General features: G+C 39.1%; 1 protein-coding gene across 1 annotated transcript; it reads right to left on the bottom strand.

Annotated features, from left to right (window-relative positions):
- LOC145782828 (uncharacterized) lies at positions 1-1290 on the bottom strand. Its single transcript, XM_082594594.1, has one exon. The coding sequence runs from the start codon at positions 1288-1290 to the stop codon at positions 1-3; it is 1290 nt and encodes a 429-aa protein (XP_082450720.1).
- Positions 1291-15438: the final 14148 nt, after the last annotated feature.

Genomic DNA, 15438 nt, shown 5'->3' on the forward strand with positions numbered 1-15438 from the left:
TCAGTATGTACAGTATGTTCCAGGCATGTATTTTTCTAGAAGGTGGACTCCAGGGTAAGCATTTCCGTCTCTCATGACTTGACCAGTCTCTTTGGAGCCATTGTTTAAATATTCTATTAGCGGACGTTGAGAGTAATAATTACCATATTGCAAGCTGGGAAGAATGGTGCCGTTTATTCTAATGCACGAAATTTTTGTAATTAAATCTCCCTGGGTAATAGCGGCATGTGTTCCACCTAACAGGGCAGAAAGTGATTCACCTGGATATTGTTTTGAAATAAGATGATACAAAGTGGTGAAGAGGGATTGAATTTGGCATTCTAGAAAGTGAATCTCGTTGGTTTGTTTTTGAAGAAATTCGGTGATAGTGTCAGACGCTTCCTGTAGCAGGCGAGTGGGGACCAAGCCTAGTTTCCTTCTAGTTATTGGGTTAGCATTTTTTATTGTTTTTCTCATAGTGTCGTGAAATGCAATTGAAGAAATGTTAGTACAATTAAGCGGTTTTAATATTAGGCCAGCGACGTCACACAGCGCATTTTTTCCATAACAAGAGGAGGTTTTTGGAGGACACTTCGCCTGTTGATGAAGACTGATTCCCAGATCCTTAACTTCTATACGGTATGGTTGAGGCGATTCGGAGTGGAAATGCATCAATAGAGTATGATTACCCATTGGTGTTGTGTTTGGACAGTGTATGCGTGGTGGGACAATCCAAACGAATCGTCTGGATCCGACAGTACAAGAACCCCGATTAATATTACATTTAGACATTGTAGCTAAGGTATTAAATATGGTGTTTGTTAATGGGTCGTAACGGGCTTTGGTTTGAGTAACTACTGAATTTAAAGTCTTCCCCTCGGTAGTTGTAGGCCATTTATATTCTAATTTAACTGGGTTATGGGTGCCCCACATTTTTTTAGAGATTTGTTTTAGAAAGCCTATATTGGTAGCGTGATGTGCTTTTGTCCAATACCAACAGCTACTGCTAGATGGCGGTGTTACTGATTTTGTTGTCTGATGATGGGTTTGCGCTCCGAAAAAATAGTGCGTGGTTGACCATGTTGTTTCAAAGATTTGACACCAGTGAACAGTTAGCGGGACATAAGCTGCAGACGGATTATATACTTCAGCAGTACAGCTGTGTACTGAATTATGTTGATGTTTGATGTATCGTATCGGTTTTTCTATAAAATATTCAGCTTCCGTCAATTGCGGTCTGCACAATTGAATTTCTATTTCCTGTGATTGGCCAAGCGCCAAAAAACAGAGGCCCAGTAATGTATAGACCATACATCATGCAACGTAATCACTTAACTTTGCAGGTCTGTAAATGACTCTTCCTCTGCGGCTGACGTGTACTGGTAGTTTCGATGGGCGTGGAGAGTGTTGTTTGTCGTTGCGTTGCGTGGATGGAGACGTGACGTTTGTCTTCGTTGTTCCAACGTTTGGCGTGAGCGAGTTGGATTGTGCGGAGTTTTCTGCAAAGGAATTGAGTGTAATTAAGTTTGCTAGCCCAAGTAATTGATTACTATCGTCTGACATTTCCTCATTTCTGTTTTCTTCCAATAGATGTTGTGGGAGTCTGGCTGCTTTTAATCGGTCAATTGATACTGAATCAGATTTACCGTTTATTGCTAAAACGAAATACTTTGACTTTTTTTCTAATACAAAATAGGGTCCTCTATACGGCGGTACTAACGTCCCTGCCTGCAGGTCGGTTCGTACAAAAACGTGCGTGGACTGCCAAAGTGCATTGTCGATGTATGGTTTCCTTGACGTGTTATGGTGGCGTGTCGCAGTGTACCTTAAATTTGACATAATTTGTGATAGTTCAGCGGCATAATCTGATTCTTTGTGTGGTGGCGCTGTTTCGTCAAAATATTCACCTGGCAGCCTTAATTGTGTGCCGTACAGCATTTCTGCTGACGAACATTTTAGATCTTCTTTCACAGAAGACCTGATGCCTAGCAGATTTAAGGCTAGATGGGGGAACCAATTAGGGGTGTCTGAGCATGCTTTTAAGGAGGCTTTTAGTTGCCTATGGAATCTTTCTACCATGCCATTCGCAATTGGGTGGTAGGCGCAAGTTGTTGAATTTTTCGCTCCTAGTTTTTTACACATTTCTTGCCACACGTGAGATGTGAATTGTGCGCCTCGGTCCGTTGTTACAATGGCAGGGCAGCCATAACGGGCGACCCAGCCCAAGAGGAAATGATCAGTAACTGTAGAGGCTTGTATGTCTCTTAGAGGTATTGCTTCGACGAAGCGGGAAAATCTGCAAATGCATGTTAATAAATAGCGGTAGCCATGGCTTTCGGGAAGAGGGCCGACGATATCTACATGTACGTGCTGGAATCGTTCTTTCGGCTGCTCAAACCTTTGAAGTGGTGCTACATTGTGACGCGTTATTTTAGAGTGTTGACAAGGGATGTAGGAGTTGCATCGCAGCTTGACGAAATTGCTCAGTGCAGGCCATATAAATCGACGAGATATCAAGTCTTTGGTTGCTTGAAATCCTGAGTGCGACAAGTTGTGATAAATGTCAAAAACAAGCTGTCGCTGATGCATTGGTACAAGTGGGCGAAAGTTTCCTAAACTGACGTCACCTTTTAGTACAACATTGGTGCCTGATAACGCCCTGTCTTCTATCACCATGTTGTTATGCGACTTGTTGAGAAGTTGGCTTATAGAGGGGTCTGTGAGTTGGTCCTTTGCCATTTCTACATAGTTAAGCTCTCCCTCTGGTAATTAAAGTGAGTTAATCTCTATGCGTGATAGTAGGTCAGCGACGTGATTGTCTTCGCCTGGAAGATATTTAATCTCAGAAGCGAATTGGGAAATAAAATCATAATGGCGGACTTGTCTCGGGGTCATTGTGTTTGGCGGTCGGTGGAATCCAAACATTAGGGGTTTGTGATCAGTAAAAATTGTAACTGATCTGCCCTTCACATCATTTTGAAAATATTTAACGGCAAGGTAAATGGCCAACAGTTCGCGGTCATACGTACTGTAGCGCTTTTGTGCGGGAGATAGATTTTTGCTAAAATACCCGAGGGGTTCGCATACCCCGGCTTCATTTACTTGCTGTAATACAGCGCCAGCGGCGACGTTAGAAGCGTCTGTGTTTAGTTGTAGTTCCGCGCCGTGGATTGGATGGGATAGAGCCGTAGCGTTAGAAAGCTTTATTTTTACGTCTTCAAACGCTCGCTTGCCTTGGTTAGTCCAAGGGACAGCTTTTTTGCACTTTTTTGGATGATTACCCAGGTAGTTGTTGAGCTCTAGAAGAGTGCTGGAGCAGTTAGGAATAAACTTGCGGTAAAAATTCAAACAACCTAGAAATTTGCGCAGCTCGGTGATAGTTTGCGGCAGAGGCGTATTTCGGATTGCTGCTGTCTTATCGTTTAAAGGCGAAATGCCTTCTTTGGAAATGTGATGGCCTAGAAAATCGAGTTCTGATACGCCAAACACGCTTTTCTCAGAATTTATGTTTAGACCATATTCATTTATGCTCTCAAACAATTTTTTTAAGTGGCGAAAATGGTCGTCGTGCGATGTGGAAGCGATTAAGATATCGTCTATGTAAGGAAAGCAAAATGGTAGTTTTTCTGTTACCTCATTTATTAGTCTTTGAAACACTGAAGGGCAATTTTTAAAGCCAAATGGGGCGCGGTTGTAAGCAAAAGAACCTAAAGGCGTGCATATTGTTGTTTTCTCAATAGAGTCGGGGGCCACTGGAATTTGAAAAAAATGCGTTTGTTAAGTCAATTTTAGAAAAAACTGTGCAATCACGTAAATTGTTGCGAAAGTCTTGCAAGTTTCTCAAGGGGTATCTGTCTGGTTTTGTAATATTATTTATTCTTCGGACATCGGAACATATACGTATTTTTCCATTTGCTTTTGTGACCACATGAATTGGAGAAGCCCAACTAGATCCAGAGATTGGAAAAATGACTCCTTTCTCTTGGAGGCGAATTAATTCTGCTCGAACCTTTTCGAGCATTTCTGGGTGAAGTCTGCGTGGCTTGCTAAAAATTGGTTGCGAGTCATTCGTAATAATATGCAATCTGTGTCGATGCTTTACTGCTTTCGTACAATCGAATTCGGCTGTTAGCGCAGGAAATTCTGCCAATAGGGTGTTATAAGTATTTGCGTGTGAAGGGTTTGCGTTACGTGAAACCTGATTTACGGAAAAAGTTTTGGTAGAGATACGTGTTAATTTTTTTTTAGCGATGTCAACGGTTATTTCGTTCGCCTTTAGAAAGTCGCAACCTAAAATTCCTTTATTGATATTGCACAAGTAGAAGGTTTGGTTGAAAGTTTTCTGCAGTCCGATATCTATTTTTGCTTGAATCAATCCATAGCATTTGATGCTTGGTCTACCAGTTACGTCGCTAAAGTGCATGATTGGTTTACGCTTAGTTTGACGGCTGTTGACTGGCAGAATTGACACTTCCGAACCGGTGTCGATTAGAAACGTAGACCCTGTATTTTTGTCGATAACATGTAGTAGGTTTGTGTGGTTTTCACAATTTTCCTTCCCAACAACCCTACTTATTGTTGGATAAGTTGCGCGTTTTTTGGAAAGGGACAGTTGCCTTCGCATTTTCTTGCTCTGTGACCGAAGCGAGCGTGGTAAAAACACGGTTGTCTCGGATTAAATTGCGCCCTAAAACCGCTTTGATTTGGCGAAAAGTTAGATCGATTCCCGTTCTGTTGGGAAAACTGCCGATTCCAAAGCCTAGGTTTAGGTTGGGAAGGCGTATTTCGGTAAGGAGGTTGGAACGGTTGTCTCGGAGACCAATGTGAGAAAGAAGCGCGCGGGTTATTGCTTGCAACGTTGTGGTACGGAGGCGTATGAGTTGTGCGCTCTTGAAAATTTACCATTGTCTCCAATTTTTTTGTCAAAGTTAAAAGTTGTTGCTGGAGATGATCATTTATCAGACCTTGACTAAGGTTTTCCGCATTCGACAGGTTGTCTTGACCACAGGCGTCGTTGTTTTGTTTAATTAGAAATATACTGTCTGCGATTTCCGCCAGTTGATCGACTGTTTTTTCTTGTAAATGCCCTGCCAAGGCGACGCGTACGTGACTAGGCATTTTTTGAATGAAAAGATTTAAAAGTAAATTTTCGCAATCCCTACCGAAGTATCCAATCTGCCTAACGAGCGTTTTCATCTCGCCTAGGAGGGTGGAAGGTTTTTTATTTTCTAATTTCAGGTCGGTCAGCAGCAACTGCAGCTTTGACGCTGCAGTTTGTTCATAGTGTTTAATCAGTGTTTTTTTTTAGTTTAGTGTAGGGATGTGCATCTACGTCGTCAAAGATGTGGTGCACCAACGCAACCTGGTCCTCGTCAAGAAATTCTAAGGCGTTAGTGAACAGATGTTCTTCATTGGCTGTATGGTTCGCTGCTGCTTTTGCCTCCAGCATTTTGAACCACAGTTCCGGTTGATTTTTGTAAAATTTCGGGAGAGATATTTTTTGTCTTGCATTAGCCAAATACAGCGACCGGTCGTTCCTAGAAGTAGCAAATGTTTCGCTTTCTGTATTAAAAAATGCGTTGTTAAGCGTGGCGTTTGGGGGTTGAATCGCGGTCTGCGACATCGGTGGCGGTTCGTGATTTCCCCGGCCTGATTCCAATGAGCTGGTTGTCGCGTTTTCGTTGTTCATATCCGTGTTTGCGGCCGAGTTACGTGGTTGGGCGCTTAGTACAACAGCGGTCTTAGGCAAATTAGTAGGTGGATTTAAAAAAAATGTAGTGGCGCTTTTTGCGGAGAAAGTTGTCGAATTTTCAGGCGTTCGAGGTAAAATTGTTGTGTTTTCTACCACCGTGACTGGGTCAGAATGGTGTCTCGTTCTTTGGCGGACGAATGGGAAAAATTTGGTAGTTGCTTTTAAAAAAGTGGACATTTAATATAAGTAGCCTAAATATAAATATTAATACGTTACCGTTCTTTTGGTTCCTCTTTTCTACGTCTTTGTTTCATACACAATTAGTTACCGGTACTTACTTACAAGAAAAATTCTTCCCAAAGCAGAAAGATTTGGAGAAAAAAGCAGAAAGATCAGCCATGAAACATTTGGCATGTAAGCTCTGCCACAATTTCTATTTCTAACTTAAAAATGCACGAACTCATCAATCTTTTAAAACCTGTTAGGCCTACACTTCGCCTTTGGACGAGCCCCCAGTGTAGGGTTTTATTATCTAATAGTCGTAATTTGTCGTAAAAATAAAATAAAAGGAGAATTTAAAAGGATATTGAGAGACTCTAAGTCTCTAATTAAAAGGATAATAAGGCTTCTGGCTGTTTAGTCTAGGGGTATGACTTCCTACAAAAAAACAAACGAATTAAATAGAATTAAACATTTTTTATTTAAATCAAAGTTACAATTTTGCTGTTCGGGAATTGAAAAATATCTAACCAATCTAATTTATTGCGACCGGTGTCAGAAGAGCGACATTCTCCAGTCGTGAATTTTAGTTCTCTCGTTCTGCCGTTGTTTAGTCTGTTCGCTTGCAGTCTAATTTCGAATGCCTGTCTGAGTGTTTGCATTTTTCAATTCCCCGCTTATATCATAATATCCCGGTAGAGCCTTTTCATCAATAATAGCTATCGTAAGAATCAAGGGAAACGCTATACCGGTTTCATAGTTATGTCGCATTAGAAATACAGATGTGTTGAGCTAGATTCTGTGTGAGTGGCGTTTGTTAACAGGAAGCTTGACTTGACTTATGTTCTGTGAGAGCGTTAGGTTTTGAATTTGCAGCATTGAAATGCACTTTGCAATAATGATGAATTTCGGTTAAATGTTAAAATATAAATTTGTTATTTAAAAACATGGTACATGTTACAAGTAAAACTGCAGTCGTTTCTACATGATAAAACGGCTTTTGTCCAACCGCGCACCAGTGGAAATATTTGTGCTGACCTTTTACTAATGTTCAGTTTTTACTCATTTCAGAAATGAAAATATGATAGGCTATTTAGTTTCATCACTTAAAACCTTTTAAAGCAGAGATTCGTAAAATCTTTGGCACGCCCACCTTTAGGTCACTTGGAAAACTTTGTGCCCTCCTTTCCTCGTTCAAGTTAAAAATCAAAGTCAAGCTACAAAACTGTTACAGGTTTTGGATTTTACTGTAAAACAAACTTTATTTTTTAATTTTAGCCATCAATAAAGAATAAAGTGGATCACAATTTACTTTTCCCCTCGTGAATGAGAAGTATGTAGCTGACTTTTTTAAGCCAGCGGTTTAATTCGTGTCTTAGTTGAAGACTATTCACATTGCACAATTCAGGGCCGTTGACAGGATTTCTCGGGCCCGGTACCAATTTATTTTCGGGCCCCTTTCATCGACAATGTTATGAATATAAAAGTTGCTCTTAAAATGGGGATGACACATGCCGTTCAAAGTAAAAAAATTAAGAGGAATAGATCAAACCCGATATGCCAAAAGCATGGTTGTTTAACAAATCTTGCGCAATCTTAAAATTTCCCGAACAGCGAAACTTACTATCTCTATTTAGCGATTGTTTTTTTGAACTTTTATTTGTCACATGGCGCTAGATTATTACTTCCGATTCCATTAATGTTTCACTGGTCATTCTAGGCTCACCAGAAGAGAATTTACAGCAAAGTTAGTGCAGACGGTCAGAAAGTTTTCAATTTGATTTGGGAAAGGTTGGGCCTAACTCAAACATTTGATGATTGCTGCAATCTGAAAAGCCGTTTTGGTCTAATTTTTAGTCCAGAAATAGGGATGGCAATTGATCTTCTTACTTGTGCCATTTCAGTTTTTAAGTTTAAACAAACATTAGCTTATATATTTTGAAATTCGTGTTTTGGGTTAATATTATTCGTGGTTAGGGAAAAATTCGTGGTTTGGGAAATCACTATACAGTACTAGACTAAACTAAATTCTTATTTTACTGTTAAGTGGCTGAAGTGGCTATTTTAGCACCACAGAGCTGAAGTGGGCCCGGTACTCAGAAGGGGGCCCGGTACTTTACCATCTGACGGTTTAAAGGACTGTTAGTGTTTTAACCTCTGATGCCAATTTCTTTAGATCTTGATAATGTTTGAAGTCGCGACAAATCTTTTAAATCCGGGCCCCTTAAATATTTCGGGCCCGGGTCCAAAAGTACCACCTAGACCCCCCTGTCAACGCCCCTGTTGCACATCGCTTGTCAGGTCCACAGTTGAGTTCATTCCAAGCTTGTGTCTTCACACTTGCAAGTGCAGAAAAGCAGGGGCTCTATCCACTTTTAGAATTCGGGGGGGTGATTTTTGGACAGTGGGCTAAAATCGTCATAGTCATTTCAACTTCTGGGGGGCGCAGCCCCCCAGACCCCCCATTGAAGCATCAGCTTCTTTCTGATGGTAGCATAGGGTTTCCAACTCGTTTCACAAAGTATGTTTCGAAAAGGGAATTTTTGGGTAAGCAAACTGGTAATCACTTAACAAGAAATAATTTTGGCACTGCAAATGAAAACTCGAACCAATCATAAACTACGTTTTCCGTGACGTGAAAAATGGCGAAAAGAAGATGATACAAAGCAAATCAAGTGCTGGATTTTCTATCAGCTGTTTGTTTGTTTATTTGGTTTTCATATTTTTATCCTGCATTGCGACAAAGCGGACTTGAGCGCTATGCATCGGTGTACGCCTTCCGACGTACACCTGACCCACGCTGCAGCTGACGGCAATGTCTGTTTCCGGTTGTCTACTCTACTTATGACTTAAGTTTGTTACTACCCATTACTCGAAATCGATCACTGGGTAGAGGCAATTATACTTATAGTGAAGTTTCTTCCCCAGAGAAACAACAGCAAGTGCGGAGGGGGGTGGAGTCGAACATGCAGGCTCTCGACTGCGAGCCCAACGCGTTAACCACTCGGCCACTGCTGCCGACTAAGTTGGCAGCTAGTTGGCTTTTTAGAGGTTAGGGTTAGAAAGTAGTCATTTCATTCACGCGCGTTCAATTCCCACCACTGCTATTGCTCTTTTTTCTTCTGTAATTACCAAATAAAATTCAAAACAAAGATTAACTCTCTGGCTAAGTGCGAAAAAGGTCACACTGTACAGTTACGTCACTAAAGACTATAGCAATCAGCTAATCTCGCAATAATTGTTACTGCGGGCGATTTGACTGTAGGCTATGTATGTAGCCTATGTATGTACATCAAAACAACACATTTCAACATCAAAACATCAGACAGTTTGCTCAAAACATCAGATGTGGTAACGTGGCTTTTGTTATTGCTATCTTTAGTGACGTATTCTCGAGCAGTGTTTGCACTTTTTGGTCATTTTAAAAAAAATGAAAATAAATGAAACATTGGACTTTGGGCCTTACCAGCGCCATTAAAAACAAATTTTTTTCGGTAATTTTTTTTTAAATGTATTCTTGAATGTTCAGTTTACTCATTTTAATGCTTAATTCCCGTTTGAAATTTTCATTTAGTATGCCTTTAAAGTGGCTACCAAGCAAACTAAGTTAAAACACAGTGTAAACGCCTGGCTCGTAGTTCAGGGTTGCCAAACCAAAAAATCATATTGAAATGAAATATATAATCATATTGATAAAAAATTCAAAATGTGCTAACAACGAAAATATTTTTTTCAAAATTTGATCAATAAAATATCACAAAACCTTTTCAAAGCCAATTGAGTGGGGGAGTGATTTTGCATTGATCACCCCCCCACTCCAATTAGTGGGGGGGTGATCACCCCCCCTCACCCCCCCTTGGATAGAGCCCATGCAGAAAAGCCATTTTCATTCAAAATATTATCACAAACAGCTATTGTTACCGAACAATGGACTAAACAAAAACCACAAAAATAAGCACTGGAAACAAAACTCTAAACTATGTCACATTAGCAGTCAATAATGGTGACACAAGATAATGTGTTGTCAACGTTTCTGTTTGCGACTTGTACAAAACAATAGCATACTAGTGCAACAGTCTACCTCATAGAATAGACTCTACTGTACCACATTCGCGCACGCTTCCCAGTTTGAGAACGCTTAGAAGGGTTTAGAACCGTTTTAAAGCAATTTCAGCATGCTTTTTTAACAAGATTGAGGTTTATCTAAGTTCAACAAATATTTGTTATTGAAAACTTGTTAAAAGAGGAAAACTGTAAGCAGTTTTTTCTTTTTGCTTAAAAACAACACTTTTTGTGGTTTCGTTTAACAATAATAATGTGTGTCTTTATACAGCGCTCCTCTCAAAGCGCACAGTGCTTTCAATATCACTCTGACTCATATTCTTTGTTGAGTACAAAGCAGGAATAACTCAGTACCAGGTATAGAAAAGTCTTTGGGATGACTCGACCTTGGGGAAGCAATAGCAAATGAGAAAAATTAAGTTGAAAAACGCAAAATCAAACTGTTATTGAAAATTAACAGTCTGACTAAAATCTTCGAAATCAAATTTTCTTTGTTTTTCAACATGTGAGGATGTTAAAACCTATTGTGTCATCTGGGAAAAAAAATAAAGAAAGCGTAAAAATCTAATTTTTAGAAAAAATTATTTAAACGTTCGCCCAAAGTTAGAAAAACTTGGAAATTTCTGCAAAATGTGACAAATCAGGCCGTATCTTTAGGTGGCCATGGTTAATATTAAATTTTCAGTTTAAAGTGTCTTGCAAACATTCACTTTATAGAAAAATATCGTAGTTAACTTGTAATAAAGTAATGCAACAGTAAACAAAGGAATTCGTCTAGTGTAGCTTATGTTAAATTATTGCGATAAAAGTAGATTAAAAATAATTAATCGTTGTCCAAAAGTAGAAACTATTAAGACGGCAACTACATAAAGAAATGTTGGTTGATATAAAAACAATTGGACAATCACATTCAATCAATGAATACGCATTGAGGATACTTATTGAGAAAACAAACGGGTAATTAACTCACACGGGTTGAACATAACTAGTTTGGCCAAAATATTAATCACCGAGTGTAAGCCTAAACACGCCAAAATTTCTCATAATAATAACCACTTAATATACTTATCGCTCTCTATTAAAGTTTTGAACTAACAAACGACATTATTAGTTATTACGTATCAATACAACTTGACTTTTGTTGGAAAGCGCATTATTGAATACAAAAACCTTTTGTTTACAAAATATGGAAATCTTTGTTATTGCGATGCATCTGCAAATTTGTGACTGTTACTTATTTTCGGATTTCAGAATTATAAGTTCTGGTCGAGAGTTTTGGTAGAGAGTTTGTTTTGTACCACAAGCACACAAAGCCGAATAACGTATGGTAACTAGATTTAACAATTAATTTTCTGTGAGTGTTTACAAATGTATATGTTCAATCTCGATATGTTACTCAGCTTTGTGTCCTTTAATTTCAGAAATTTTATGGTATGTTTTTTAATATTCGTACACTACGCATATACTGTACATTTTCATTATGTTTGTATTTACAAAAACTGTTGTAAGTTCTTGTTTGGCGTATTTAAACTAGTTTTATGCTGATTGCAAACTGTGCTCTACTGCGTGTAGAATTTAACTCTTATGACTCATACTGGTCACTCTCGATCTCTGCTCCTATTTAAGTTTCTTTTTGATTGAAACAATTTAAATTTATTTTCCCAGTTCAAACATTTGTGTGCGATAGTTTTGTTTTAGAAATTGAATTTCATTTGGCATGTTTAGCTGTTTTACAGAGAGAAAGGAACTGGCCACCCTACTCTCGTTAGTGCGGATAGCTTTGTATAATGAGAACCTTATCTTCTCATCCCCTAAGTTTGGATTAAGTATAAAAATCACCTTCACCTTTTACATCTATAGGGTCGGCTTCTCTTTTTTGAAAGTTGTGAGTATTGTTTTGCTGAAAAAGTTTGAAAGTTAGCACAAATGGTTTATTTAGAATTTAAAGCTTTGTAATTGGAGTATTGTATATGATTTAAAAACATTTGCTTTGTGATATCTTAATCATTTTCCGTGTTTGTGAAAAATTTTGTTGTTGTTATGTATATAAATATAGTTTTTGTTTGTCATACGCGAGTAATTACTGTATTAGAACATTGCATAACCGCATTGGCTAATGAACGCATTTGTCAAAAAACCTGTCCATTGCTATCTAATTACTTGCAAAGTAATGCCGTAGGCTATGCTTGCACGAAAATATGTTTTTGAACAAGCAACCGAAACCAATTATTCAAGGATTTTGTTGTGTAAGAATAATTAGCCTATAACAGTAGTAGTAGTCCCAGTGTTGGGCGCGATAACTCATTTTTCAGTTAAGCGATAACGATAATCGATAAACGAAAAATGCCTAAAGCGATAACGATAAACGATAAATCAAAAAAAAGTTAAGCGATAACGATAAACGATAAATTATCGCCGATAATGTCCGATAACGATAAAAAAAAATTTCTTGATTAGCGTTGCCCCATCCCATGCAGCACGAACTGTTTTCATCAACATGACGAAAAATCGAACATAATATACTGTAAAGGGACAAAACTTTTTCTAAGTTATGCATCAATAGATTCGCAACAGCGGCAGTATAGGTATCGAATCTTCAACCTCTTGATCCAGAATCAAACCATTGAGGTAACCGCCGTGCTTATAATTATACCTTCAGATACCAGTTGGATGCTTTTATCAATTGAGTTACACTGCCGCTTACGTGCAGTAGGCAAAATAATTAAATCAAATGAAAATACCATGAAAAATTCCAAACTTTGTATTTTGCTTTCTGCGGGCTGTTAGCAGCAAAATCAGCAATAATTGAAAAAATTCCAAAAAACGCAAAATGCTTGAAAATTTATCAGTAATCTTAAGCGTTAGTGGTAGTAAAAATGTGCATACTGTGAAATCCATCAAGCTTGTCAAATTAGTCGGGTTTGTTTTAGAACAATAACATAATTATTAGGGTGTTTTTAGCGTAATATGCAAAATTCTAACCATTGTTAAAATTAATGTACAGGGTGGTGTTCATTTCCTTTCAGTAAAAAAATCCTTTTGGCAAATTTTTGTTGAAATCCGTCGACATTTACTACTTGCGCAAGGAAGCTAAAGTTTAGTTTAGCGGCTTAGCCTATAATCTAGCAGCGGAATATAAGCAATTACTGGTACTTGTAGGCTACGTCACTCCACAGAACAAATAAAGCATTGTTACGTCACAATTGCAACACCTCGTAAAACTACAAAAATTACACGGTCAAGTCTGTTGTGCTATTGCATTTATTTCAGTTTACTAACAGTTTGCGGTTGTACAATGGCTGCGACAAGGTCTAAAGATAAAATTTGGCTGGTAGGTAGCAGTTCAGGTCATTTCAGCGCTGTAAAATTACCATCGAGGGGAGAAGTGCTTCAAGTTTTGTTTGATTTTCATTGTAAAAAAGGTTTTGATTTGCAAAGTAGTGTCAAGAACACAGTATCTTTGCTTTTGCCTATTTGGAGTCGAGCACGAATTCCAACACGCCATCAAAACCATGTGATTAATCAGGTGAAAAAATTACACTAGGAATGGAAAAAACTTGAAAAAATCTATCAATTCGTAAGAGTGCGCTTGAGTTAGTAAAACGGACAGACTTTAAGAAATCATTGGATCACCTATTTAATGCTTTGGAAATGATCAACATAGAAGAAGATCGCCAGTTCCTTCTTGCCCAGAGAGAAGAGGGGCGCCTAGGTTCCATGGTTGGCGTTGATATGGTTCTATGCAGGAGAGACGAGCGAGTGAGGAATAGAGCATTAAAGGAGAGAGAGCGAGTTGAGGCGGAAGCAGTTCGTGTTGCTGAATCTACTAATTTAACCATACTGGAATCCAGTGATTCAGAAATGGATACTCAGCAAGAAGATAATCTCGACAAGTCTGGAGATGGGCGTCATCCATCAGCTGGTGGATCGACGTGCTCCGAACAGCTTGGGCTCAGTGCTGCAAGCTGTCTGCCGAAATTCCGACGAGGTAAAATTGCTGTAGTAACCCCCGAGATAGCAGCAGCATTGAACAGGACCAATACTACCTCGAGGAAGGCCATTCATATTTTAAATGCACTGGCGGTGTCCAAGCAATTGCTCCATCCAACCGGTGATCTGATGATTAGCCCAAGTTCAATTCACAAAGCTCGCCAGATCTATCGCCAAAAGCTGTCGGACGAAATTAGGGAGGCTTTTGACCCTTGCACCCCACTGACCATACATTGGGATGGGAAGATCGTGGGTGATTATGAGCAATACAATCACATCAAAGTAGACCGTTTGCCAATTTTAGTGTCTGACAAAGACTTTACCAAACTTCTGGCTGTACCAAAACTAGAATCGGGAAAATCAATCGTCAAAGCTGAAGCAGTGGTCTCCGAAATATATAGTTGGGGCATAGCGGATCTTGTACGTGCAATGTGTTTCGACACAACCAGTGTCAACACTGGCTGGCAGAACGGAGTCTGTGTTTTGATCGAAGCTTCTCTCAAGAAACAACTCTTGAATTTAGCCTGTCGACATCACATGTCGGAGATTGTCCTTGAAAAAGTTTTCTCTCTGGTAGATGCTGTTTCTAAGTCCCCAGTCATCGACATATTCGCTCGGTTCCGCGACTTCTGGCCAAATATAGATCAAGCAAACTTCAGCACATCTCTGGACGATCCTGCTGTTTCTGATCAGTTACAACCGTTCAAATATCATATGACGGTATTTTTGGCGATTCTGGACCGCTACACGGCTGACTGACACAATGTATTGCCCCCCCCCCCCCCCCCAATAAGCTTTCTAAATACGCCACTGCTTCCGATCATCTCGGTTATGGGTGAAACAAGGTGTAACGTTTGTTAGAGGAATAGTTGCTTTGTTGCTATATTTGCTTTGTTATCTTATAAACGTGCCTGAAATGCGTGCATATTAAAAGTACTGAATAAAGCTGGTTATTTGGTTGCGTGTTGTAAAGTTGCTTGTTTTATTGATTTTGCGAATTTTTCAACCTCCTTGCGCAAGTTGTAAATGTTGAAATAATTTCGTGAAATTTGAAAGACATTGTTTTCTCACCAATTGTAACAACCTGGTGCCCTGTACAAATCAAACTTACGATATAAGAAAATTAAAAACACCCTAATAATTATCGTAATTTACTGATAATTTCAGATAATTTTTTTTATTTTCTTTGTGAACACCATCATTAAAGCAATGACAGAACGCTGAGTTGTTGTCGAGATAAAAATTACAATATAGGCACTGTATTATTAGTGGGAATAAAAATATTTGATTGAGGTAGGCTATGTCGCATAGGTAAATCGTCGTCGTATCCAGGCTTACGCCCGGTAGTTGAAGATTTAGATTAAGTGGACGGTAAGATAAGGAAGCCAATCTTCATGTCCACCTTCAGGCATGCCTTTAAGTGTCCTGCCAAAGACACAGCTGTATGCTCATGAGCGGCGTCGAACCGGCGCCCTTTCGATTGCCGTTCCAGCGCT

This window comes from Aplidium turbinatum, chromosome 14 (genome assembly GCF_918807975.1).
Source record: "Aplidium turbinatum chromosome 14, kaAplTurb1.1, whole genome shotgun sequence".
In the NCBI taxonomy this organism is placed as follows: Eukaryota; Metazoa; Chordata; class Ascidiacea; order Aplousobranchia; family Polyclinidae; genus Aplidium; species Aplidium turbinatum.

Bases quoted from the DNA above. Each gene is read 5' to 3' on its own strand.
- LOC145782828 (XM_082594594.1), bottom strand. From the start codon at position 1,290: ATGGTCTATACATTACTGGGCCTCTGTTTTTTGGCGCTTGGCCAATCA.